The 27,344-nt window shown below is 40.1% G+C and overlaps 1 protein-coding gene across 2 annotated transcripts in view; it reads left to right on the top strand.

Moving 5' to 3' along the window:
- Positions 1-27,344, top strand: part of LOC104150984 (small conductance calcium-activated potassium channel protein 2) — a 208,565-nt gene that overhangs the window by 141,340 nt on the left and 39,881 nt on the right. The window contains exon 5 of one of the 2 annotated variants that reach the window (XM_068925582.1): positions 11,715-12,133. The exons of the other annotated variant lie outside the window; for it this stretch is intronic. Within the exon in view, the coding sequence (XP_068781683.1) occupies positions 11,715-12,133 (419 nt within the window). The remainder of the gene's footprint in view (positions 1-11,714; positions 12,134-27,344) is intronic. 2 annotated transcript variants of the gene reach the window in all.

The following is a 27,344-nucleotide window of genomic DNA, read 5'->3' as shown; positions in this document are numbered from 1 at the left end:
TCTATGCTTTATAGAATACTGTGTAAATATAGTTACTGGAAATCACATATTTGTAGCTTATTGGTTCATTGAATCTCTTCCCTTGAGCAGTCCCTGCAATTGCTCTCATTCATCTTTCATCTGTGTGAAAATAGCTCTTAATAAAAATAGTTCTATACCAACATTTTAAAAGCAAAAAAAAGGTGTGGAAGTTCCGTATTCCTTTAAGGTTGGATTCTGAAGAGGGATATGTGCATCTTTTAAGAGGCCTCCTTATCTCATTGATTTGGTGGGGAGTGTAGGACCTTTCAGAATTAAATCCTCTTTGGAGAAGTAGTAAACCTTTTCATGATAAGAAATACACCTGTGAGTTCTGTATAAACTTAAACTGGTGGCTAGGCCTTAAATACCTTGCATTTGTATTTTAATGTTGCTACACTTAGTCTTTTTAAGATTAATTCACTCTGGTTTTTTTCTCTAAATTGGCATATTTACTTAAAGAAAACCCTCTCTGCCACAGTAGTAGCAGTAGTACCTTCAAAGCTTTTGTTCCTGTTAATGCTGTAGAGCCATCCTGATGAAAAGGGGAGAGTTAGGTTCTGTGTTACGTGCTTGACCAACAGAATTGTTTGTTGAATTCTAACTGAACACGTATGACAAAATTATTTAAGGCAATAGGTGCTGTGAGGGTCATAATCAGGGAATTAAAAGGCTGTACACATGTAACTCAAAATATAGTTTGTCCTGTAAAATCTCTAGTACTGGTAAAGACCTACTGATAAGGACCAAGATGCCCGAGGACCTAGCTTGATACTGAATCTGGGTATTTAGAAGGGGGTATCAGAGGCAAAGGAAGACTTTTTACTTGTAAGAGAGCATATTTGAAATAAAAATGATTGAGAAATAAATGTACATGGCCTCATATTCATAGATTGTATTGTCACCTGTGGGAATAGAACTTCCTGAGCTTTCTCACCTGTAATCTGCAATAAGTATAGTTCCTTTCCTTGTAGTATTTTAAGTGTAGTGGTGTATCTTTCAAGAACAGTTATACATCAGTTATGTGCTTTGATGGGTAGATGCAAGTTAGCCTGTAGAAAAAGAAAGGCATATATAACAAGCATTTATATTGCATTTATCATTGTCAAAGGGAATTACTTGAAAGAATCCTCACATTTTTTCTGCCATGAAGCTAAAATGATAGCTTTACAAAGGGAAGGCTGAGGCTAGGAGTTCAAGTGCTTTGGAAGTAATCTTGGAATGGCTTCAGCTCTACATTTGAAGCTCAGGCTTGCCTAGCTCGTAGTCTTATCCTGAGACCAGTCTTTTTTCACATAAATAAGATGCTGCCGTTGTCAACCAGCTATGGCTATAATTTCCAAGAACAGCCGGCTGTAGATGATGTTCCCAGGCGATGCAATGTAAAATGAATGCTGTGCTCCACAACATATCCTAATCAGATACTGTTGGGGATCTTTATGAGGTATTTTGCTCCTATTACCATTGTTTGTTCCAGCTTTCGTAGCACTGCAACTTCTGTCATGTAATATTATTGCAGGTATATGCAGTCATTCACATCTGCCCATACCCCTGACTGTAAGGCCTTTCATGAGAATAAGGCATCGTGAACCAGTACTTCAACTTCAGTCTCTTCACAGACGTGAAGATTCATCCCAGGCTGTGAATGTTATTTTTTGTTTTGAGACAAATCATTATGCTTTTAAGACTAAGATCTGCTGCAGCCAGGGAATGAGGCATGTCTTAGTTTAAAAACAACAACAATTGCATAGTAGCTTTGATTCAGCGTGTAGCATGACACCCATAAAACCTGCATGCACAGAACTCTGCTTTCAGTCTGGGAAACTAGAGGCAGACTGAGATGTTCATAGGTGCCTAGACACCCCATGGTAAGTTGTTTCCCAGCTGAAACAAATAATGTGATTAAGAATAGCCATCACTGAGCATTTACTGATAGTACCTGAAGTTCGTGTCAAAAGTATTGTCAGTGAATTTCTACACACCATTAGTTTTTGGGTTTTTTTACACCAGCCATGCTCACCTAGGTGTGTTTCAACAAAATACGACTTCAGAGAAGAATTCGTATTTGTGAAAGTGTCTAAATTAGTGGGATTTTGGGAGCATTTTAATTTAGAGCATCTTCATGATATGCTAGGGGTTTGATCCTTCGAGCCCTCTCACATCAAAACTATATTAGTAACAAAAACTCTTTTCAAAGAGACTTGGGAATTCTTGGCCCGACATGGATTCATGGAAAAGCTAAGGAGGTTCTCTTCCTATTCTTTCTTTCCCCAGGGAGCTTCTTGCTGGGGTAGCTCTAAATTGTGTTTTGGCTGTGCAACAGCCAGATTGTGGCCGCATCTATTCCTTTGATTGTAGGATACTGCTCAAGTGTTGTTCTTGGGCTGTGCCTAAGGAATGGGCTGGTACAGGAGAAGTTCTCATCCATCCAAATTTCAGTCTGTCTGAAAATGTACTCCGTGACTACTGCTACAAAATATGATCCTCATCTGAACGGTATCATGGGGTAAAGTGGCTTTACAATAAGTGCTTTTGTTCTCATTCAGTTTGGGGCTGTATGGCACAAGACAATAATTTCCATTCTCTTATGACTTCTGCAGTGCGACGGCTTAAAGTGGTAACACCCTTACACAGCAGCACAGATCTGTGCTTGGCCTGAGGTATTTCCAGTTCAGTTTTCAAATATTTATAAGATAATCTAATGGCAAGATGTGGAAAAAAAAATAATATGAAAGATACGGCCAGTCTGCATTCCAGATTTGGTTGTCAGATAGGAGTATGTTTGATTATCCATCTTTATTTGCAGCCATGTATGAATAGACATTTATCTGCCTCCCAGCAACAGAATAGGGTGCAGCGGAGCCAGATGAGAAATTCAGCAGTGTGCTCAGGAGCTGGCAGACCATTCTTTTCTCCTGCCATTTGGCACTTAGAAGGAAAATAAAAAAGGATGAACAGTTGTTACATCCGGCCCCTGATCAGAGGTGTCAGTAAGCTCATCCAAAATTAATAATTCTTATGTTTCACCTGTGACTTTCGTATATGTGCTGTGGCTTGCGTTGTCCTATGTTCACTGCTGGACATCAGGCTTTTGCTGACCTACATAGTTGTTAAAATAAAGCTTTCTAAAACATTTTTGAAAAGCATTTTTATCTTTAAGTCACGGAAGAGGACGGGATTGTCAGCGTTCAGTGCAAATTTGTTTCATTTATTTGGTTTGTGGACTTAAAAAAACCAAGAAAACCAAAAGAATAACTTTGACGGTGGACAGAGCATCTTGTACTTGAGAGAGTTCCTGTAAACCAGACAGATTTCATGAAGCTGTAACGCTCAGATAGTAACAGGGCAGCCTCAAGAAGGATGTATGCCATGGGAGGTGTTTGATAGCATATGCTGGGATTTTTCTTTGTTATGCATGAGAATTCCTCGGTGAACCCAGGTAGCTCAGTTAAGCTACTTGTGCTGATGGAGCAGCTTCAGTCGTAATTGGTAGTCATCAAGTGAAGCTCTGTTACCTGTAAAGAAATAAATCACTTGTGTCCGTGTTTATTCAACGTGATGTTGAAAATTAGCGCTCCTAAAGATACTTTAACTTAATCTTTGAGGAAGTATGAGGACTCTCTTATCTGCTGTGTGATTTAGCCAGAAGCCCACTTTAGGCCTTTAGGAGATAACAGGTAATAAAATGGTTGCTTTGCTGCTGTTCCCTCTGCAGTGTTGCCTGCCAGCATGAACTGTAGAGGCAGTACTTGCAGGACTGTCGCTATACAGTCAGGATCAATGCATGATGGTGTTTATGTAGATACTCAAATATACAAGTGGGTCTAACTCCACTCTACTTCTCTTGCTGCCCAAGACATTTACCTTGTTTAAATGGTGCTGCTTTAGGACAACACTTAAGTGCTTAGGTTTTGCGTTTCTGTATGTGGAGTAATTTTAAGTATAACCTTAAACTAAGTTTCCAGTTTAAGTGTGTTTATGAGATGGTAAAACATTGCAGGGACCTAATAATTCCTATGGTACTGATCTGTATTCACCTGTTACCAGTTAAATAAAATCCAGCTTAAAAGCAAACACACAGAAATCCCCAAGTAAGTCATACATAGACACTGAAGGAGGAACTTAGAAGGAAGATTCTTATGTATATGATGTGTTGGAATCAATCTTTTTTTTTTTTTTTTTTTAAATAAGTTCCTAGATTTAGAGTCGCGGGGTGTTATACTTTGGCAAAATGAATGAATGAACTCATTTTATCTAGCTTCAGATTCAGAAGATTGTTTCTTCCTGTAACTTCTGTTTCATCTATTCCCTAGCAAAAATATTGCCAATTTCTTCAGTAAATACAACCTTTTTTTTTTTAATTGGTTCCGGTTTTCCCAGTAGTAATGAAGCTGATCTTCCCCGAAGAGTGTGAGGCTTCTTTCACATTAGGAACAGTGGCAGATGGCAGCCGTTTTGGGAGATGGCAGTTTTTCGTGCAGTGATCTGTAGAACAAATTATTTTTAGTACTGAATGAAGAAAATCAAATCCAAATGAAAAACTGTGCAATGATCATTTAAAATTAGCACATAAAAATACTGAAGTGTAGATTGTTCTCAGTGACTTTTGCTTCTACGAGAAGGTTGTAGAATCAGAGTTATTTTATGTCTGAGATACTTGAAACAGAGAAGAAATATGAGAGAAGGCACTAGGTTTCTTACAGGATCCATTCTAAAAATCAGTTCTGTAAAATAGTACTGTTATTTTGTGGGAAGATGTGCTTCATCCTCCATACACAACGTTTTGGAATTGCTGCTTCAGTGCAAAACTAAATTCATCCCTAATCTGACCAGTGTTTCCATGCCAGTACTGCCAAGATTAGTGTCGTAGGTATAGAAGACCACCTAAAAGACCAGCAAATGTTTTTAAAGAAATATTTTGTTTTGGAATTATTTTATTGGTTTAGTAATTTGTTCAGTGCAGTCATTTGTTGCTTATATTTGTGAAAGTGCAAATTCAGTTTTTATTTGCAACTTTTGCTTTAAAGTGTAATAAAGCTAGCATAGCTAATGTTCTTCTACGCTCGCTTCCCTTGGTGATGGCAGTGAGCCAGAACAGGCCAGGTAGAAGTAGGGGGAAGCGGAGTGGCAGCAGATGGGAACTGGATTCTGAACAAGTTGTATTTAAGCAGCTTGGTTGGTGAAATGTTTCCTAAAGGTTTGCTATAGGCAAATAACCTGCTCTGTCCTTAAATTCCTTGGAACAGAAGTATGGTTTTTAAAGCCATGTATGTTTTTCACTCCACCTCTCTCAGGTGTATGGAGCAGCTACTCTGGATTGCTCTGGGTCACCCAGTGTATTTGCTAGTAAACATATCTGTTTTGCAATGATATACACTTCTTCTTTTTTCTATTTCTTCCTTACATTTTGAATAACAGAACAATACCTAGTATAAAACTAGTAACACACTTTTTTTAGTTCACTAGTCCCCTTTCCCTGTTTTGCGTCTTTGTGCAAAGGAAAAGGAGCCCTACCTAAACTGCTCTTTCTGTATTATTCTTCCTGCGCTTACGCTAGATAGCCTGCAGAGCTTTAAGTCATGCTCCTTCTGCATCAGCTTGCAGGTCATTATTGACTGTCAACCCCAGTCACAGGAGCTTTTAGGCACTGTTTGTCCTAAATGGAAACTTTCCAAATGTTGTGACTTCAGGAACTCATTCTCATTGTGTTTTATCCAGCTGGAGAGAGTGGAGTGTGAATCTACTGAAGAATAGTGTAACTGTTACGTGAAGAACATTATTAAAATGAAAAAATACCTATAGCAGATGCTGACTTTGAAAGAACGCATTATTCGGTATTTTTACTTTAATCACTTACTGATGAGTCTACTAAATATCTCAAATGAATATGGTAACCCTGAGTAGTGGACTTTTATTTCTGGAACTCTGATTTGGTTCAGAGGTTCATAGAAGTTCATATAGCTAAATATCGCCCATGGTTACAGCAATGAAGAGGCTCAAGTGTGATTGTTCCAGCAAGAGTCTGAACTAAATTAAATTATGAAATACCTTTTTAATAATGAGAATGTAAAGATCTTTTGTTTTGGGCTTAATCATTATCTTTTGGGTCAAAACCAGTCCTTTCTATTAATAATAATAAGCTCATTATCTCATTCTTTTGATCATGTTATAAATTTATAAGCTTATGAGGATTTCTTAGTCCATTACATAATTATGCTTTCCTCAGGGGGTTGTTCTTCTCCATTGTACTGGGGAAGAAATGTGAGTATCTAAGAAGATCCTTTTTTCCCTTGGAGTCATTGAATTTCAGTTCTTGATGCTATCTCTTTGCACAGAGGGTTACTGAGTAGAAAGCATGACAGTTTTAGGAACCTCTTACGCTCTTTGGTCCCTGAAGCACGTATGTATTAGGAGAACTACACGCATGGAAAATCTATGTCCCAGCAATTGCCGAGTGCAATTCCTTCTCATTGTAGGCTGTCAGGGTTAAGACACTTCATAGTTGTCTGAGACAAATGATAAAGCTCAAAGTCTGGCCTGTAGCATTGAAAAATACTGAGCAATGCCCTAGAATATCTTTAGAGAGAGAAAGCAAAAAAGAATACTATCCGTATCTTAAAACAGAAGGAAAATATGTGTAGGCAGAATTTAACTGTATGGTTGCATGATCATGAATGTCTTTTCTTTGTTTAAAAACAAAACAAAACAAAACTCATTCTCATAGAAAATTTGAGCTAGTTATTCCGTAATGACCTGAGGGACAAGGATTAAAAGAGACGTGGACAAACCTGATACGTGTGTTGAATAACATACATTTTTATTAAAATGATTGTCGTTATGTTCCTCTGTGTACGTGTACACAAAGACCCTAAGTGGTCAGAGCCTCAATTGCATATGCCTTCCCCGTGGTAATGGTCAGGTTTAATGCTGTCCCCATATATTGTGAGTTTACTTAGTTAATAGCACACATTGTGAAGTTTTCTTTATGTGTAGTGACATGTGCAGCCATAGCACACGTAGCAAGATATCAGTAACCACGAAAAACTTGTTTTGCATAGAAATAGCAAATTTATGTAAAAAGTATTATACAAAAAATCATTTTTACGCTGAAACTAAATATCAGACTTCTACAATTATCCTTTAAGTTGGCTTTTTATAGTTAGGGATGTGAGCAAGTGGGTGCCTTATCTATACGTATGTGCATATAGCTTCCCCATGTAAGCAAACTAAGAGTGTTCCATTCACGTAGACAGGTATATCCATAAGATTCTGCGGATCAATTTCTAATGACTGACTGGAAGGTTGGATCTTAACTCCAGATGTGAGAAACAGTCCAGAAAATACAAGCTTACATGTAGTTTTGTGAAATACAGTATTCTTTGCCTTCTGTGCTTGCATGCAAAAGGTGTTTGATGCCTCAGGACTTAAAGTCACTAACTTCTCTGCTCTTTGGGATTGTATTCAGGATTCGGAGTCCAGCAACCTTCACAAATTCCTGCAGGCACTCCAAGGTCCGGGACAGGCCTTTGAATAACTTGCAGGCCATGTGATAACAATGGAAAAAGGTCTTTTTCATCTCTTGTTTTGGGGAAATGGTGTTAAGATGAGATGTCTGTTTCCAACTACCATATAGTTTTCAATCATTTGTACTTAACGGAAAGACGTGGGGAGATGACTTGACTGTAGTAGTGAGATAAGAGCAATACCTTCTTCCTCTCTGAGTAGTATAATGCTTTTTTTGATTGAATAAGCGACATTTTGGGGACTACAAACTATAGAAAAAAGTTTGGTCAAAAAGTCCTGTAGATCAACAGCCACAGATGCTGTTTTTTGCTTGTTTCTCTAATAGTTCTGTCGGCTCTTTTAGAAGGTTAAAGTAACTCCAATACTTAACCACTTGAAAACTGGAAATTTAAATTAACCGATTGCCACACTACCTTTGCGAGTGCAGTTGATTGTCCTTCTGCAAGGAATGACTCTAGCAGTGCAGCCGATGCTACTTTATCATTGTTTATTGCTTCCTTTATATCTCTGTGTTAACATGCCCTCGCAGTCTTAGAGCAGAGTAGTGATATTGTTTTCACTTTTTTTTTTTTTTTTAAGGATTGTAAAGGCCTTCTTAGAAACTGGCCAGTTTCTTTGTACTCTGCATTCACCAACATCCTCTGATAGCCTGGTATGAATTTGTTTTGATCCACCAATGATTTACAAAATTAACCTCTCTGCTTCTATTTTAAATAACTTCAGGGAGTCTGTGATCTAAGTTGTCACTGTGTGCAATCTATCTATTCTGAATTCATTTTTCTTTTTTAATCTGGTGTTATGTGAATTTAGCACAAAGTGTTGTTATGTAAATATATACACACCTATACAAATATCTATGGTATGCTATTTATTTTTACATTTATACTGGGTGGCAATAGAAACATCAGGTTCATTTGTTGCTTAAGATTGATGCACATCTCACTTCTACCTGTTTTTCCACATATTGGGAATGCATTATATAATTTCAGATGAAAATAACTTCTTAATTTGTCTTGTAGAGTGCAGATTTAGTAAAGGTCTACGATAGTTCTATAGGAGAAGAAGCTTTGAAGAACGCTGACACAAAACGCTAAATTTTTAGTCTAACATTGAACTTTAACGTGAGAAATTGGAAAGCTGTGAACAGGCGTAACGTCTTTGACCTTGAACGGCGTTTGGCCTTCTGTGTAGACCGTGGCATTCAGTTCTATAGGAAAAGTGTCTTCTCTCTTTATTGCTACCATCCTTCACCACTGAAACAGGGGATAGCATCTTAAAATTAATACATGGTTATTATAACAGAGGGTATATATGTGTATATACAGCAGCAAAGGGTATGTATGTGTAGCCTTAATATTTTGCTCTTCAGCTTTATTTGTCTCCTCCTCTCATTCTCCTTCCTTGCTTTCTCAATAGTAAATATACATAGTCAAGCAAGCAGGCACGCACAAATGTCATCGCGTTTTCAAAACTAAAAATGAACAATTACGTTTTTTTAGGTTACAAAATTGCAAGTATATAAAATATACATGCAATCCTGTACTAATTCCTATGTGTTTTCCGTACATTCCAGGTTAATTGTTATTCGCAGCCTAATTTACAGGCCCAAATTTGTTCCAGAATGTTTGATATTCACATATTACATTGTTTGATTCTAGAGACACAGCTTTGTATGGAAATTCACCTCATAAATATGATTTTGAAATGTTTAAAAGTTTTAGGAAACACAAATGTTTGTACTGGATCTGTGATCCTCTGTGGCTTCTGATGCGTTCTACCTTCCATGTTTTCACCTCCTAAATCTCATTATGGGATAGCTGAAGGTATTATCGCTTTCAAATATTATTTTTCTTGGACGCACTTGGCATTGCTGAGGTCCAGGGAAGTTGACAGGGATTTTCTGCGTCAGCAAACATAACACATTCCACTTAACACTACCGAGAAACTTCTTTCTTTGCAGCGTATTAGGATTTCTTCTGCTGACAAGTGAATGCGTTCTCAAGTATATCTTCCATAATGACATCTTGAAGTTTAAAAGAAACCAAAGTGATTAAATAACATTTTCTTCTATGAAAATTGTAAGATCAAATTTTAATGTCTAAGTTTAACTCAACATTCTTCCATTCTCACTTTTTAAATTGATTCAGTACTTAAAGCATCGTTTTTCTTCAGTTGCCTTTCTGCATGCAGTATTCTTATTGAAACCTGTGAAGATGGTAGGTAAAAAGAGGGGACAAAAGACTATTGCTTTTTCAGCAGTTGCACAACTTGAAAAGAAATTTTAAAACACTGCTGGCTTAACGTGCGTCGGGAACGTGCCTGAAGACCGAAGTGCTTAGCTGTGTTGTTCACTTAGTCTTTTCTTCAGAAAAACACACAGCAATTGAGGGATTTGATATTACGTGTCTCTTCCTTTGTATCAAGTAGTACATTTACTAAGTGCAAACCCAACTCTTTTTTTGGTAATAAACAACTGACTGAAGAGATAAATTGGCCTTTCTACCGCTATCAGTTTCATTTTTGTATCTAGCATACAAAGTCTTCAGAAAGCCCGTGGGTAAAAGAGAGTGGATGTGCTCACGTTGCATACGTTGAATCCACTGAGTGTGTTTCTTTTTCTTAATTCAACTCTCTTTGTGTTTCTTTGACTTTAATAGCATTGAAGTGGAGGTAAGAGCTATACCCGAAGTAGAGAAAAAACAGGAAGGAGTGAAAAACAGGTCCGCAAACACAAGAATTTATTTTGATTTCCTTTTGTTTCGTACTGTGGTTAACTTCTTTCCTTCTTTTAGGTTATAGCGCCAGTTAGTTTATGGTCATCGCTCTCTTAAACAAAAGACTGGAGCATTTTTCTGAGAAACAGTGAATTGGCAGGAAGATGCAGAGTGTGATTTCTGTTTCTGAAGGGCATATACAGAGAGTTCGGGCTTTTATTTGAAAACTCTCAGAAGATGGAAAGGGGCAAAGAGCAATGCAGAAGAGGAATTGTTTGGCCCTTTATATGGTGTGCAGCATGCTGGAAATACTTTTCTTAAGTTGAGGAGGGCATTCTTTGGGTATTTCTCCTTTTCAGCCCTGGAATTGCTCTTGAATTGTGAACAATCTACTGCTGTCTGTTGAACAGCCTCACCTAGATTCAGACTGCAGCTGAAGTAGGGGGTTGGTCTGCCCCGGCTCCCGAGTTTGTGTTCTTTGTATTATGGATTATTTTCCTTTTCTTTTCTTTTCTTTTTTTCCCCCAAAGTAGCTTATTTGCAGCTTTATGCGTACCCCTGCTCTCTACTAGTGACAAATATTATTTGATTATTTATTTTGTAAACCTTCAGGAACATCATTTTCTAAACAGCGTGAAATGTTTGGTTACTTTTGTTCCTGGGTGGTAAACTGAAGCCCTTGATCGTGCAAAGACTTACAAGTGCATTTAATTTTCAGCAAGTAGTAGACATCAGCAGGCTGCCTGGGACTACTCTGGTGTTGAAGGTGTGACTACCATTCCTTTAAACATGCTCAGGCTAGCTTTGTAACAGCTAGTTCAAGTACTGCCAGCAGTAGAGCTACAGTTGAACTACTATTTCATGAGTTTCCCTTTTAGGTAATTTCTTGAATGGTTTTGTAGCCTGCATTGATCTGTATCGGTACCTGAAGTTTCAGGTTGGAAGAAAGCTTGGAGATGTCTACGGAAACTATAGTCTTGTCCTGGCTGGAGCATGGGTATGCTCTAAATAAATCTAAACATTGTACCTTAAAAAGTAGTTTCAATTTGTAATTTAAATCTCCATCCTAAAAACACTTTCTTAATTTTTCCTCAACTTCATGAACTTTGAAGAACTAATCGATCTTGGAGGGAAAAGGCTTAATTGGTGGAGAGTTCTCTCTTTTTTTTTTTTAATAATAAATCACAATTACAGAAGAATGTGAGAAATTCTTGGCAAATAACATGTGGAAAATCAGTTTCATGTGCAGTAAAAAAAAAAAAAAAAGTGAAAAAATTCTTTCTGGCTTTGCCAAAATTAGGTTTCACTTTGTGGTGGCTCGGTAATGTCCTTTGCTGAAATTTCTTTTATTTTTAGTGGTCATTAGCAGCTCTGAAAGCTATGTTTTTTTTGAAAATGGAATTATAACAAGGTTTGTTAATGACGTACTAAAGTTAACTTTATATTTTATTATTTCAGTTGTTCATGGTGGACAATGGAGCAGATGACTGGAGAATAGCCATGACTTATGAGCGTATTTTCTTTATCTGCTTGGAAATACTGGTGTGTGCTATACATCCCATACCTGGGAACTATACATTCACATGGACAGCCCGGCTCGCCTTTTCTTACGCTCCATCCACAACAACAGCTGATGTGGATATTATTTTATCTATACCAATGTTCTTAAGACTATATCTTATTGCCAGAGTTATGCTGTTGCATAGCAAACTTTTCACTGATGCCTCATCTAGAAGCATTGGAGCATTAAATAAGATAAACTTCAATACCCGTTTTGTTATGAAGACTTTAATGACAATATGTCCAGGAACTGTACTGTTGGTTTTTAGTATCTCATTATGGATAATTGCTGCATGGACTGTCCGAGCTTGTGAAAGGTAAGGTTGTTTTGTTTGTTTGTTTGTTTGTTTGTTGGTTCGATCTTTCTTTCTGTTTTTATCTCTTGTTTTGATTCTTTGGTTTTATATTCAGGGGACCTAAATATTTAATGCAATGGAGCTTGCGGGTCCTTGATGTGTTGGGTGCTGGGTGGCTTGCACTGTGTTGTGGTGATGGTCAGGAGTGCTTCGCCTTTTAATCTGAAGAATTTTTGTAGGAAAGTTTGTGCCACAGCGTTTGCTGTGGCATTGCAATTTCATTTTGATGTTTTGATCAGACTTCACACATGTTTGCTGAAACAGGGGCCAAATGCCATAAAAGGTCTTTACCGACAGCTGTTGATGTTCTGCAATGATATCGGCTTTCATTTATTTTGTTTGTGAGCTAAATTAATGGAGAGTAATGCAGATGAAATAGCCATGGAAAATTTCAATGGAAAATGCGGTTTTATTGTCCCTTATAAAAATTGGAAGCGCAAAAATGTTGTTGGGGGGTAGGCAAGATCAAGAAAGGGGAAGAAGCAGAAGTTACAGTGAGGTTAACTATTTTATTTTCTTTCCCTAAAGATCAGAAAAGGTGCATTTGAGAGAGAGATTTTCATTCACTTTGCCTAGTTTTCAAACTTTCCCCTCCCCCAAACTTCGGCATAGGTACAGAACAAATGGCTACCGGGGCTGACACCTTGAGATTTGAGTTTCTCGAACGTAACTTTAACAAAAAAGAAGGTAACTTTGGGTTGGACAGGACTGCTGGGGAACGTTCCCTGGGTGAAACAGGCTAAACCTGAAGGAAATAATTAGGCTGATTCTTTGTGAAAGATTTAATGCCTGGGGCAGCTCTCAGATCCTCTGATGAATTTCTACATACTTAAGCTAGAAGACCTTCTTCAGCATACCTAAGGGATTTCCCCTGTTGCTTGTTACCATTATGGTTTTCCTCTTCCTTTCTTTGTCTTGCTCATTTTCAAAACAGTTTAGAGGAGTTACTTGTGACAGCTGATTTAGGTCAGCAGTTAAAATGCAAGCCAACTGTTATGGTCGGGTTACTTTGGGAAATCTTTCATGGCCTTACTTCTCCATTTGCTACAAAGAAAAATAGCTGATCTTATACACTGAATATAGAGATCTTCTTGACATTGCTTCTTTTATGTTAATATCCCCTGAATTGTGGAATACAGTGTGTTACAGTAGATGCCTGGTGTCAATGTAGTTCCATCACGTTAGGGCAAGACTGATCATTTGAGTATGTTCTGAAAATGCCAAGTTAACAGTAACATCTTTTAGTTTCAAAATATTCCCCGTTGTTGGGCCAGTTGGGACATTCCAGATATCCAATCAGTCTATAATAGTTGTATTTTAATAACATGTTCTTGTAATAGAGATTTGAACAGGCTTCAGCTGAGCAAGCTTCTGCTAAACCCCTTCTCTTTGTCTTTTCACTTCTGTTCCCACCAGTTTTCTTTCAACAAAACGTGCCCACTCAGGAGTTTCCCAAATCTTTTGTTAAGTAGTTCTGAGCAGCTTCAGCATCCATTGCCGTCACTATTTTATGTATCACTAGTTAATAATTTGTAGTATTTTATTCTTATGAAATAATCTCTTCATTACAGAGCCATTGCATTGCTAACTTTTTATTAGATGCGTGTTCAAAACAAACATATAAAGCTTTGTCTCTCACAGTGAAAATTACTGAACAAGAACTGAAGCACTTCTGCATCAGTGCGATGCTGGGAGGAAGCTTATTTGTGCAGTCAGGTGCGCTCAGCTAAGGGTTGTGATCAGGACTGACTTTTTCAACTCTGTGCTGCGCTAGTGGCAGGCGTTGCGCATTTGAAATCGCGGTTGCTGTTCCTGACGTGACTGTAGTGCTTGGGATGGTAAGCTGCATAACCGCTGACACTTTAAAAACAAAACAAAGCATATCTAAAAGCAAGTTAAATATAGACCTGAGTGTTGGATTAATATGTCCCTAGTGTAATTGCATTCTGTCAGTGGAGACCAGTCAAAGGTCAGGTGCCTTAACATTTAACCATACTAATTTTGCATTTCAAAAACACTAAAAGGGCTAGGTTTTGCCTTTGAGAGTTAGATACTCCTATCATTCCTGCTAGCTGCACACCCAATTTTATGCATATTTTGCTTCAGCTTTTCCCTAGAGGGAACGTATAAGTATTCTGGTGAGTGAATGATACTGGTTCTAGCTCCCAGTTACTAATTAGGCCACTGGAAACGTGCAGGCCCTTGCCCCGTAGAGAAGTACATTTAACACCCGCACGCACCCCCAGAAATCCCCAAGCCCCTCACAATGGAAGGCTTTTGGCACTTTGCCCTCTGAAGCGCTCTAAATAAATATCCTGTCTGGTATAGCTGTAGATAGATAAAATAGCCATTTTTCACGGAAAAGGCCACTAAATCCATTCTGTGCTGTGTAGGTTATAGTCCTCAGAGGACGTCTCCTGGAATCTCAACGGGTTTGATTTGCTCCGTAGTTAAAGTTTAGTTTACAGAGACTAAATGCATTTTTTTCTTCTGTGCTTAAGTCGATTTTCTTTTTAGTTGTAACTAGAGAGAGTCTTTATTTGATGGAACCGACTATTTTATATATCCAAACGATCCAAAAAATAAATGTTGCCTTTAGAAAGAGTTCCACGTAGCAGTACATATACATGGAACCCTGATGTATTGTGTTACATTTAGCAGAAATTAGGACTTAGTCAGCGGTTTGGTGGCTTTTTTTTTTTTTTGAGGAGGGGGAATTTACATGAATGAAACTCAATGGTCGTAACTATAAAACAGTTCTCAGAATCACTCTAGCTCCAAGCTCATTAAGCCGAATTACATAGGGGTTTTACATAAAGCTTTGCATTAGTGGCTGTAGTATTGCTGCCTCTTATTAAAGCAGTTTGTTGGCCATCCAAATTAGAACGAAATGATGGAGATAAGATTTAATAGTCAAATTAAAATGTTAAAAATATGGAGCGCAATTAACAGTCTCATCCTGTTCCAGCTGTTTTTGAAGACTGGGATTAGTCGTGGTAGGTAGCGTCCTTACTGGGGGGGGTTGTGGGTTTTCGGCAGAAGCCATCGCTGCTGAATCTGTCATTTGAAACTGCTTTGAAACTGTTGGGCTATTTGCCATCAGGAGATTTTCCACCCCCCAAAAAACGGCTCTGCTGTGAATGGGGGGAGAGTCGGAAGCCGTGCCTCTCCTAGTGAGGAAGGTGATGGCGAAGGAGCGTCCTTGTCCGCCTCTCCCCAGAGAGCTGTGCAGAGACGGGCTGTGGGTCCTCAGCAGACCAGGTCGCCCTCCTGCGCTGCGCTCACCGCAGGCTTCCCTGCTGCACTGGTCTGTCGCTTGACGTACGCTCAACTAAGGCAGGGCACGTGTCTTTCCCAGTGCCTTAATGGCTTTGTTGTTAGCTCCCAGAAAGCTAATTATAGCGCGTGATGCTTTGTGTCGGCGAGCAGGGTGTTTTCCGGGACGGCAGCGTAAGGTCGTCGGTGAGGGCAGCCTGTGGCGCGGGTGACGACGGTGGGCAGGCAGCGTACGCTGAGCGCTGAGGCTCCCGGGTCGCCTGGCCAAGGCAGTGCGCGAGGCAAAGGTGGGGAAAGCACTGAAGGGTGGCTTCAGTGCCAGAAAGTCTGGCTTTTTTATTATTCAGGTTATTCTTGTCTATTCTGAGGGGAAGATTACATTACATAGGTTTGAATAGCAGCCTTTTAACTGCCAGCACCGGTATATTGCTGTCAATCATATGCGGGCTTCATAATGAAACTCTAAATTTTTTATTAGGTCTAACTCAGTAGATGTTTGCGTTCATAACCTCTCTGAGGCACATGGTCTAGTACGCTTGTGAATGCGTTACTTGGGTCCGTGAATCACGAGCCCTGTAAGCACGTTACTTACCGCGGTCTCGTGATGATCTTGTTACTGAGATAGCTCTGTGCACGGCAATTAGTTGGTTTTAGCAGACGAAAGAGAAACGTGTCTCCAAACAAGTTAAAAGTTTATGCAGCCTGCGTAGTTGTTGTGCCGCTGCAAAGCCTGACCGATTTGCTTTGCTCTTTTGAAGAAGACGTGCCGCTGCTGTGAGGAGTAGCCGCGTGCCTTTCCAGATTGCGTAGCGGGGAGCTGCCGCTGCTGTTCTCTTACTTTTTCTAAGCAAAGAGAAGAAGAGCGTGGCGCCATGTTCTGGGTGCAAACGTGGCTCTAACGCACGCTGTGTGTCGGGGCAACAACGTGAGCCGTGTTTGCCCGCGCTGCGCTGCGGTGCGTCCGGAGCGGCGCGTATCACGTGCCTGGAGTTACTGTGGGTTTACAGTAGCACAACTGAGAGCAGAACTGGATTTTCCGCTTCCCCAGAGAGCATGTTTTTGGCACCGTTTTTGGTTCTGTTTGTACCTCTGTCTAACATTTGGCGATGAAGTCGGTTCAGATTAAGCAGTTTGTTTAGTCAGCGTTTTTCCTCCTTTCAGTTTTTGCTCTGTACTCTTTCCTTGATTTAGCAAACGAACAGAAGACGTCCCTCTGCGTGTGAAGGTGAAATCCTTTTCTGCTCAGCGTTCACTTGTGTTTTATACAAATAAAATTGTCTTAACGGTTAGTAGTACGATGCCATCTCTAAGCTTTCAATAAGCAGCTCACAGATGACAACGGCTGGGCAAACGCTAAGGATTCATTTGATACAAGCAGATGGATGCAGCTAGAGTCTCAGTTGTAATTTGTGCCGAAAAGCTTTCCCTGGCTATCTGATTTCCTCATGTTGTGTGTTTGGCTTCTTTGGTTGGGTCGAGGGCCTTTTCTGAGATTTTTACACGGCATGTATGATCGCACACTGAAAACTGTCTTCAACGGTCTCTGCAACGCCAGTGCGGAGATTCATAGTAGCGTTTTTTAAGAGGCCAAATTTAGGTATTTAGTTTTAAATCTCTTTTTAGCTCAAAAAGCTCAGAAGCAATGAGCTATCATTTTTTCCTTTTTCTAGCTAATATTTCTGATCCTTGTCAACAGATAAAATGATGTTTGTGTGTTGACAATGCTGTCCATTTATTTATCATAGTTGTTTAACTTTGCTTAGTTTGACTGAAACCAAAACCTGCTGCTTGTAGTCAGGTTTCTGCAGTGGTTGTAAAGGTAACTGTTAAATGTTCTATGCAACAGTGATCAAATATGCCTTAACATCACCTTGACTTGGCTGAACCTGGGCTACGAATGATCAAACGACTCTTTGCTCTCCAGTTTCCTGATAGTTCCTGTTTTTGCAGAGGCAGCGTAGAATGACTGTAAATGTTACTTCATTCTTTTATAATAGTTACACCTCAAAGCAATTCAAAAATAAAACCAGATCTAACTGTTTATTCCTTCTGACTGAAAATTTACCAACAGACATCAGATATTTTATCAAATAATAAAGGCAGCAAGGGAGTCCATCACCGAAGTACGTCAGTATATGTCTGATACACATAACCCAGATTCAGAAGAGGGTAGTGGATCCAAATAAAAATTTGGCGTCCTTGGTAGACCTAGAAGGAAAACATCATCATTCTAAAGCAGAAGTCAGTTTTTTTATCAACTCAAAATGTAATTTGTTGCTCCAGTTGCTTAATGTATTTGAAAAATACAAACTGGAAGGAGGATTTAGACTTTACCATTTGTTTTAATGTGCTTCCTATCTAGATGTTGGGCCACAGTGAGTAGTTTGTATCGTGATAGTCAGTTCACTGCTAACAAACTGAAGATATGCCAACCAAACTGACCTACAGCATTTCTGTTATTGGGAATGTACAATTCAGCCATAAAAAAATCAGGTCTATAAGGTCAGTTGCAGCAGATAACTTGTATGGGAGGAACTGTATAATTTAAAGAAACTGATGGTTATATGGAGGGAAGCATCAGAAGGGGCTGTTCAAATAGTTGACGTGTTCTTTGGTTTCCTTGTCTGCGTTCTTCTGCCCTTTTATTTGTTCTTTCAGTACATTCAGTGTTTTTGTTTGTTTGGGTTGTGATTTTCACCTTGAAAAGTTCAAAATCAGCTATAGGCTTTGTTAAACTTTTTATACCTGTTCTTAAGCTTAATTTGAGATTAACTGAGATTAATTTGTAGCCAATTTGTAATTTGCAGTGCAAAGACATCACTCTAAGGTTGCACTTCATAGCTGTGAGAGGGCGCTATATGAAAAAGCCCTATACTCTTCATGTGGGTGGGTAGAATAGCTCTCCAGACAAATCTATACCTCAGAGAAGGCCTACAGCGTTATATTTTCACAAGTTACTTCACTTTACCAGGTAGTATGGTTCTGGTACTGTCTTGCTTACATGCAGCAGTATTAAGACTGCTTGTTCAAAGGATCCCCAACCCCATTTACTTCACTACGACTCTGGTATCAACTCTTTAGCAGGCTCTAAATCCCTATGGAGACGTTTGATATTTAACCGTAACTTTGCCGTAGCAAAGTTTAACGGCAATTACAGAGAGCAGCTTTTGCATCCAGGCTAATGCAGCAGACAGTTGCGCTGCGAGCGGGGAGGTCCCACCCCTAGCCCCAGTGGAAGGTTAGTGAGAAGTCCGCGCTCCTGTCAGAAGATAGCTTAAAAAGGGTAGTTTTCTTCTCTTAGTGGCAGCGGTAAAGGGCACAGCTTTGCCTGCGTGGCTTGATCTGCATTACTGAATATAGGGAATTAATGTTGCGGGAAGTAGGCTCTGTCAAATGGGAACGATGGGTGCAGCAGCTACTGGTCCCTCGACATGACACCCACTGGTCAGCCTGCGAGACTGGGGCGGCCGCTGCAGGCAGGTCTCCCTGCGAGACAGCCAGAAATGTCATCAGTTCCCTTGCCGTCTGCTTCTGAGGAACTTACCTTAGTGAACAGAGCAGTGGAAGGAAGAACGTTTTGCCTTATAAATCCCGTTACAGGTGACCAAGCTCTTTATCATTTTGGCCCGAAACACAGGAATTGCCATATCCTAATACTAGTATTTCCGGAAAGCTTCAATTGTATTTCTGCACTGAAATCCAGACATCTTTTTGAACTTGATTTATACTGAGTTATTTTTCTTTTTACAAAATGCCCTATAATCTGACAAGTGTAGCATGTTTTACACGTTTGCGTTTGGGTAATGGAGTAAGAAGGAATGCGTTATGTTTTGTTTTAAAAAGTGGGTTTTTTTTCCGTTGCACCTCCATTATTACCATTGGGGCTTGTGTACATCCCCAGAATCTCAGTATTCTCAGGTGCCCGGTGCTCGCTAATGCTGAATGAGGAGGTCGGGCTATGGTACAAGATTTTCTTTTTTCTTGTCCTTTTTTCCTTTTTTTTTTTTTAATCTTTTCTCTGTGCAAGTGTCGGTGTGCATTATCACCTACGCTTACATTTTAGATTCCAAAAACAGTGATGTTAAACCAGTTGTAGGCTGATCAGTCAAAACCATTCCCAAGTTAGAAAATAGAACGTGAATCTACTCACAGTTACTTCTCTGCAAAACGCGGCGTTTATCTCGGGATACACAGCGTATGTTTTTAAGCCTTGTTGCGTGTTAAATGAAATCCACTGGCAAAATTTTGATGGGTTTCCACAAGAGCAGTTCACTGAATCGAAGTACGTTAAAGGAAATCTGAAGCTATTTGTGCAACATACACTGGACAAGTATCTTGGATTATTTAAGTTGCGAGCTTTTGGGTCAGGGGCTGCCTTCGTTGTATATGTTTGTGCGCTGCTCAGCACAGTGGTGCCCGAGAAAAACACTTCCGTATATGCTACTGCAGTACTAATAAACGTAGTAAATTTTAGTGAGGAAGAAAGAGCCAGATGCTTCTGAAAGCTGCTGATGTTCAGGTGCAGGTGGATGCCTGCATTTGTTGATACAGCGGTTTGAGACAAACTGTTGAGTTTCGACTGCTGCCAACTGTGCTGCCAGCTTGTGCCGCGCGCGCTGCCCTGGCAGGAGTGATGCTGGGCTAGTCGGCTCCGTTTCCTCTCGGAGCCGTGCTGCCCGAAGTGCCGAAAGCTGAGGCGAGGGTCTCGGTAGCCTTAATTCCCTCGCAGAGGGGAAGTTGTGTTCGTGTCAGCCTGGGAGGGGGCAGGAGAGGCGCCGTTCAGTCAGTTGGGGGTGCTCCTTGTGGACCGTGCCCAGCGCTGTGCCGCAGACGTGTATCATCAGGTAGAGCTGGAACGGGCCGGCGCTAGGCAGGTGTCTCGGCGCTGTGCTCCTAGCGATGGATTGCGTGCGCGATGCAGTGCGTAATCCAGTCTTCTGAGGGCGAGCTAAAGAGACCAGCCCGCAACCACCCGAGAGGTGGAATGAGGCTATGAAGATTTCTTAAGCCCCAGAGTGTCAGCTTCCTGAGGGGAGGGTAAGGACAGAAACAGGAGCAGGTCGTAGCCCAGCTGCAGCACGGCTCGGGACCCGAGGCAAAACCTGTGGAAGCCCGTGGGCTCTCGCTGGCTTCAGGCCTTTGGGGATGGGTGCAAAAACGAACGTATTCAGTGTGTAATCACGCAAAGTGATCGGGCTGAACCTTGGATACAAGCTTAGGTGTCAGTTGTAGGGAGTTTTGTGTGCGTCTGAAAATATGCTTTGTGGCGCTAGGAAGTTGGCTCTGGCGTGAATGAAAAGACATGTTATAATCACCTGGTATATGTGCGTGTGTGTCTGAGAGAGAGAAGGAAAAAGAAGGCTGTCTGGCAATTACTATGAAATAACTTTTTTTTTTTTTTTTTGAAGAGGCTAAATATTTACAAGTAACTTTGACTTGCAAAAGACTATTTACAAAGTGAATATACCCGGAAAATATATAGTTTATGTTGTCTTTGAAGCAATACAACATACTGTAGTGCACAAAGAAGACATGATGGAATGATTAAAGGTAAAACAGTAAGACAGAAGATAATGAGCTAATGCTGATGTAGTCTCCCCTGATGATCACCCAAGAGTGTAAAGCAATGATTTTTTAGTATAAATTAAATAAAATGTGTATTAGTAAGTATTGTGGGTGTGCCAGGACTGCAAGATTATGCCCCAGTTTGTGGAGTGCAATAGATGTATTGTTCACCAGTTCCTTCGAGTTTTGTTAGGATAAGGTAGTAAAGCAGCTGGTGATCATGTTACAAAGTATTCTTAATAATCCTAAACTTGAGAATAAATGTTTAGATATGAGCGTAGTCATAGTCACATAACGTTTTGTCTCATCTGACAAACTCCGTTAAAAATATTTTGAGTTGTATGTAAGTTTGGAGTACAAAGCAAGAAGGTTTTGAAAACCTAGGAACTGAGAGTTGTATGGGCCAAACACACAAACATATTCTTTCAAAGATCAGGATTTTGTATAAGAAGATTAGGATTTAGATTACTGTAAGCCAGATTTGCCAAAGTCGTCTTTGCAATCCAGGGATTAACTAATGATGTTAACTACACCTGCGCTTTAATTTCCTTACCTGTGATGCCCTGCTCCGACCCTCTTTTGGGTCAGAGTGTTTGGTACCCTTCAGCCGGGTAAAAGGGGCTCTGCGAGCAGAGCATGCATGACTTAGAAGTGCAAAGCAATTTGCTTGCTGACACACCCAGGAGCTATAGCTAGGATCTCCTGCGCTATTCAGCTAAGTGTTGGTATGCTCAGCACCCCGGTAAGGCCCCCGCGAGGCTTGGGTGAGCCCGCGGGGAAGGGCGGCCTCGGTGGCTCCCAAGGACGGGTCCTCAGTGCTGCTGCAGTGCCATCCAGCACCTCGACGCTGACGGCCGGCTGATGCCTCAACAGCTCCGGCGAGGCGAGCCATCCTGACTGGCCTCCCTGTTTGTTTCCTTTAAGATTTTACACCTTTCCATGCTGGTGCCTTTCCCTCTTGGATCCTTGAGCTAGTAACCATCCCGTCCCAACAGTCTTGTCTCTTATGTGTAATTTTGACCTTTTTTTTTATCTCTGTACAGACATGCTCACAGCTTGTTGCAGGAGTTGGTGCCGAGGTGGCTGATGTGGGGCCGTATCGAGGAGAGAAGTCTACAGCAGGGGTTGCAGAGAGGGAGGGTTGCAATAAAAAGGGGATAGTAATCTTTTGTCTCTTCAAACTCCTTAATGTTTGTAAGGCACTACGAGGGTTTTCAGCTGAATAATCTTATGGCAGTGAAAGTGTTTTAAATTCTCTGTTGAGAGACTGCCTTGTTAAACTTGATGGGAAGAGTGAAAGACTCCTTTACAAAACACGATTAATTTAAGCAAGAAAAATTCCAAAATGGCAGCAGCCACCACTTGTGCCAACTGTTTAGTTTTAACAAAGTACGATGTTATAGGCGGTGTGTACTTTCTGGTGCTTATATGTTGGGATTTTGATGATCCTATGTTGCTAGGTCCTCTGAGAGACAAGAATCTGTGTGTAAATGAAACTCAGCCCTGTTTGATTTATCTTACTTAAATGATGTCGCAAATGTGTTTTTGTGGGAAGCGCTCTTTTGTTTACCCAGAATATGACTTGTGTTAACTCACGGAAGTGTCTTATGCTAACATCTGTAATCAAATAGGTGATAACATTTTTAATTGCTGTTAACATGAGTGGGCAGCAGAATTTGTAGTTCCTTCTACTTAGAGGAAAATTTAATGATTGTGACCCCAGGCAGTGCTAGCTTATGCATATTCATTTTCAAACGTGTTCTTAATTGTAGAATATTAAACATTTGCATCTTGCTGTTTGAGCGGAGTAGCTAGACGTCCCTTTTTGATTCATCCTTGTAACTGAGTGCTTCATTTCTGAACATAAATAGCAGACCAGCAAAGCGGTAAAGGATGCAATTTCAAGGTAATCTGCTTCAGATAGTCACACAACAGAGCAAACACCCGAGTAGAGATCTGACTGAAAATCTTCAGAAATTTCGGGGCCCAGCTGGCAAAACCTGTGCGAGTTCAAGCTGTGACCTCATGCTCTCATAAGCTAAGGCAGGCTGAGCCGTGAAACTCCAGGTTCAGGAAAGGGTCTGATTCAATAGCTGGTGCTCAGACACCTCGGAATTAAAAATTTTGCAGTATGGAAGTGCCGTTTGTGAATAAGACTTACACCGATGCCTGATTGTTGTCTTTAAAAGCTATAATCTTTTTCACAAACACAGATATTAATATTAAAAAATCCAATTCAAGCACCTTGTCTTTACTTGCAAGAAGCACTCCAAATCAGTAGTGCATTTCAGTCCTCAGTTTACTGCATATTAGCTGTTTCATGCTGTCAGGGTGTTTTTGAAACAAAACAAAATAGAGTCAAACGAGATTATTTCCTTTGTGGACTATGCGAATGTTAAACAGAAGGATTTTATCTCAAAGAGAGATGAAAAATGCTAGTCCCATTGCAGCGGGATGCTGCAGGAGGGGAGAGGAGGATGTTGACTGAACACTCGTTTTCCTTTTTTCGGCTTGTTTTCTACTGCTCTGCTACCTCTCCAGTTGGATGGATATCAGACATGAGACCCGGAACAGAGAAGCTGCTCCCTCTGTCCAGCTCTGGAGAGAGCGTGGCAGAGCATGGAAAGTATCTCAGTTAATAATCAGTCATGTCAGAAAGTTTGATAGCTTCTTCCAGAATTTAATATTTGGCTGCGGTGCATCTTGCAGGGGCTAAACGTGTTTATAAAACATTACATGCTGGCTGCTGTGTTTGCAGTGGGGTCGCGGTAGGAGAACGTAGAGCCAACGCTGCTGGAGGCGCTGTTTGGCAAGCGCACCGTCTGCTTGCTGCTTCAGCCTTGCATCTTGTAGGTATTGAGGGACAACCTTAATCTCTGTGTCTTGTCTCCTTCAGTCAGACCTGTTCTCTGTTGTTACTGAATAGCGTAAATGTATCACTTATGTAGTCACTTAGTTTAATTGTGTTCCCCTGAGAATTATGCAGAATATTTTCCTTTGGGACCTAAGTGTTGACCAGGGCCTGGATTTCATATTTCGGAGTCTTTGGTAGTGTATGTGAGAAATGACCTTGCAAATGATCTGCGTTAAGTACTGATCTTCAAAGGAAAACAATGCATCTCTTACCTCTGTTTCAGAAAAAAGATACCTGCTGTTCCAAAGGTGATCCCTTATGTTAAGCTCTATTTTGAAGAATGCAGTAGATACTAGCCTGAAATTTTTCCCATAATCCAAAATGGTAGAGATGCAACGTTATCTGAAATTGAACAGTGAGATTTCAGATCAAGTATTCATGCCCAAGTGTCTTTTTCTTTTGACTCTGTTTTTCAGAAAATCATCATCTTTTCAGAAGATCATCATACACCTTCAGACTAATGAGCTTCTAAAATTGTATCCCTGCCTGTTTAAACTTTGGTGTAAAAGTGGAATCTTTTGCAGTAGATTCTTTCCAAGGCATTCAAAAGCAAATTATATGTTACATTTAGTTAATTTAGCATTAAAGAGCCTTGTCAGCTCTCAGTAATACTTGCAGCATTAATTTTCCTCCTTTTCCAAGCATACCAACATTTGACGAAAGTTGTGCTTGATAATTCTTGATAACGCTGCATTTAGAGTGGTACTTGCTCTAACAGTTGCATCTCCTTGCAAGCAGATCACATTAGTTGCCTTCCCTGTTCATTGTGTGCTGGTAGGTAGAAGACCTGCTGACACAATCAGAGTACCACAGCAGGACACTGTTGTCCTTCAGTGATTGTATTTCTGACGGCAAGGAACATGATTTTTCTTGATTTTGGAAAATGAGGTCTGGTACAAACAATCAATCAGGAAGCAGATGCTGCAGCCTGGTGTTCAGTGTCCACTGGAGACACTGCGGTCTGCACCAGGAATTACACAGCGGATCAGTTCATTTTCATTTTCTTCAGAAGGAAAATAAAAATTCAGGCTCAAAGAATGTTAGTATGGTTCTAATAGGATCGATCCTAATACTTTGCTGTCAATCAAGTAGCAGGGTATAGTTCTGTAGACAGTAGAGAATATTGAAGTGAAGGTTTTAGTATGCCAACAAAAGTATGCTAAATGTATACAAATAAGTTATAAATTCTTAAGAATATAGGAAAATAAAAAGTGGAATGGTTTAGTGGAAAATGCGGTTATCTAATTATATAGACAATATTCTCTTTGTTAAAGCATGAGGTGGAGAATCCATCCTATAGATCTGTTGCAGCCTTGGGCAAAGTCACTTTATCTCTATGTGTTTGTTCCATGCAGGTAATAATATTTATCTTTACTGTTTGGCATGGTATCCTTATACTGAATAACAAAATGGTTTGAACTTACCCAGCAGAAAGTCCTATTAAAGTATAATTGTGGTGATGATGCTTTTGTGTCACTTAAAATCATTGTACAGGTAGAGAGATGCAATCTGGCGGTACATATTCTGAGTAGGAAGAGGGAAAGTGCAGGAAAAGTGGTTATTCTGTAAGGTTATGTTATGCTTTCTCGCTTTCTGGGGACAGGTTTTCAGGAAACATGGGCCATCCTCTGCAGAAGCCTTTGTGACTATCCTTCAGCTCGGTTTCTACTTCTATTTGATCACAGCTTCTGAACCTAAAGGAGAAATTACCTGGAGCTAGGTGGAGTGGCAAAAGTAAGACTGTGGATCTAATACGTTTTTCAGGGATTTTTGCTCAGTGTAGTTGGAGGTCTTTGTCCTCTTTCCCCTTGAAGAACTCATGACTCCATTCCTTGAACACAAAAGTTGCAGTCTAGAGAAGCCTAAGATTATTTTCTCAGTAATTTGACCGTTACTCATATCTTTTTTTTTTTGAGTTCTATAGAAAGTACCATTCAAATGTAGTTGAACAGTCGCAGGAAAAAATTTCACTCTATTAGATTTGGTGAACAAAGGAATGTTTGAAAGAATGTTTTGTAGCTCCAGAAATACTACTTATGTATAAAGTGGTTCCAGCTCTGGTAGAGTGACACACCTCTTCAGTTTTGCGTCTAGTCCTTTTCTTCCTCTCTCAAACCGAACTTATTCTGCAGTGTATCTCTGATTTGTTTTTTCTTTAATGTGACGGATTTTTGCTAATGAAATAAGGCATCTTTGACCTGTAAGCTAATGGTTGTTATTCATTTAAAATGAGAGGCAAAGAACAAAAATCAGGTTCTTTTTGCTATCCTTTGTGATGCTTTCAAATGGTAATCTCGGGGACTTTTATGAAGCAAGACCCCTGAAACAGTCAAGATACCAGAACAAGCTGTAGTTTCGCAGTCACGTTTGTATAAGGGAGCTCTACAAGTGCTTTTCCTTTTCTTTTCTTTTCTTTTCTTCTTAAAATTGAATTCAGTTTCTGTTAACATCTTGCAGAGGGCCAGTTCTGCCAAGTGAAAGGTGAAGGGTTAGTAGCTCTCTAAGGGCAGCGTTCTTCAGTCTAGAACTAGACCAGCTTGTGCATGCACGCTTCCCCATGTTTGCCCCATCAGTGAGATCGCCTCATTTCCAGGGCCAAGAGAGCACCGTAAATGAGATTTCAGGCTCATTCATTCATTTTCAAGCTCATTCATCTTCCCGCTCATGCTCTCTTCAATGCAATTTAATACTAATTATGTTGACAGCTTTTTGTGAACCGTTCCACACTCTGAAAAAACGAATAATTAGCAACAGTTGACATTCAGTCTGGTATTCGTATCAAATCAGTAAAGCTGTAGGTAGCATCCCAAAAGTCCAGGATTCCTCTCCTGTAAATACTGAGTTCACCATGACCCCAATTATGTGCTTGCCTGCCCGAATAATGGCCCAAGAATTGCGTTTAAATATGAAACAGCCACATAGATACCTCACGCGTGTACAGTATGATTTGCATAGAAATTACCAACAGAGCAATCAAGAGACTTTAGACAAAAATCTCTGTATTATTTTTAAAGGCTTTTTCCAACACGTTCAAGTTGTAGACTGCAAAACAGATGATACAGGTGTAGACAGCGCAAAAAGTAAGTTCATTTGCCGCTCAAGCTACTTCCCTCCGCTAGAACATGGAGTGGCTACATGTAACTGCTGTGTCTTGCTAAAAGAGTCGCCTCCCTGAGTTCCTTCAGAGTACAGAATTTCAGTGCTTTCCCCAGTTCTTCAATGAAATCACTAGAGGTGAACGATGAGAAAGTCTTGAACGAAGGCCAAGAGATCAGGCAACAAAATGTTCCTGGTTTAAAAAAAAAAAAATTGGCAGTAGAAAGAGCTCTCGTGTGCATAGTGTTCAGAGAAAATACTGCAAGATGTTTACTTTTTTGATAAATTACTGCCATTAAAATGAGAACGATGCCTATATGG

This window comes from Struthio camelus, chromosome W (assembly GCF_040807025.1).
Source record: "Struthio camelus isolate bStrCam1 chromosome W, bStrCam1.hap1, whole genome shotgun sequence".
Lineage (NCBI taxonomy): Eukaryota > Metazoa > Chordata > Aves > Struthioniformes > Struthionidae > Struthio > Struthio camelus.
This window is presented reverse-complemented; position numbering and strand designations above follow the sequence as displayed.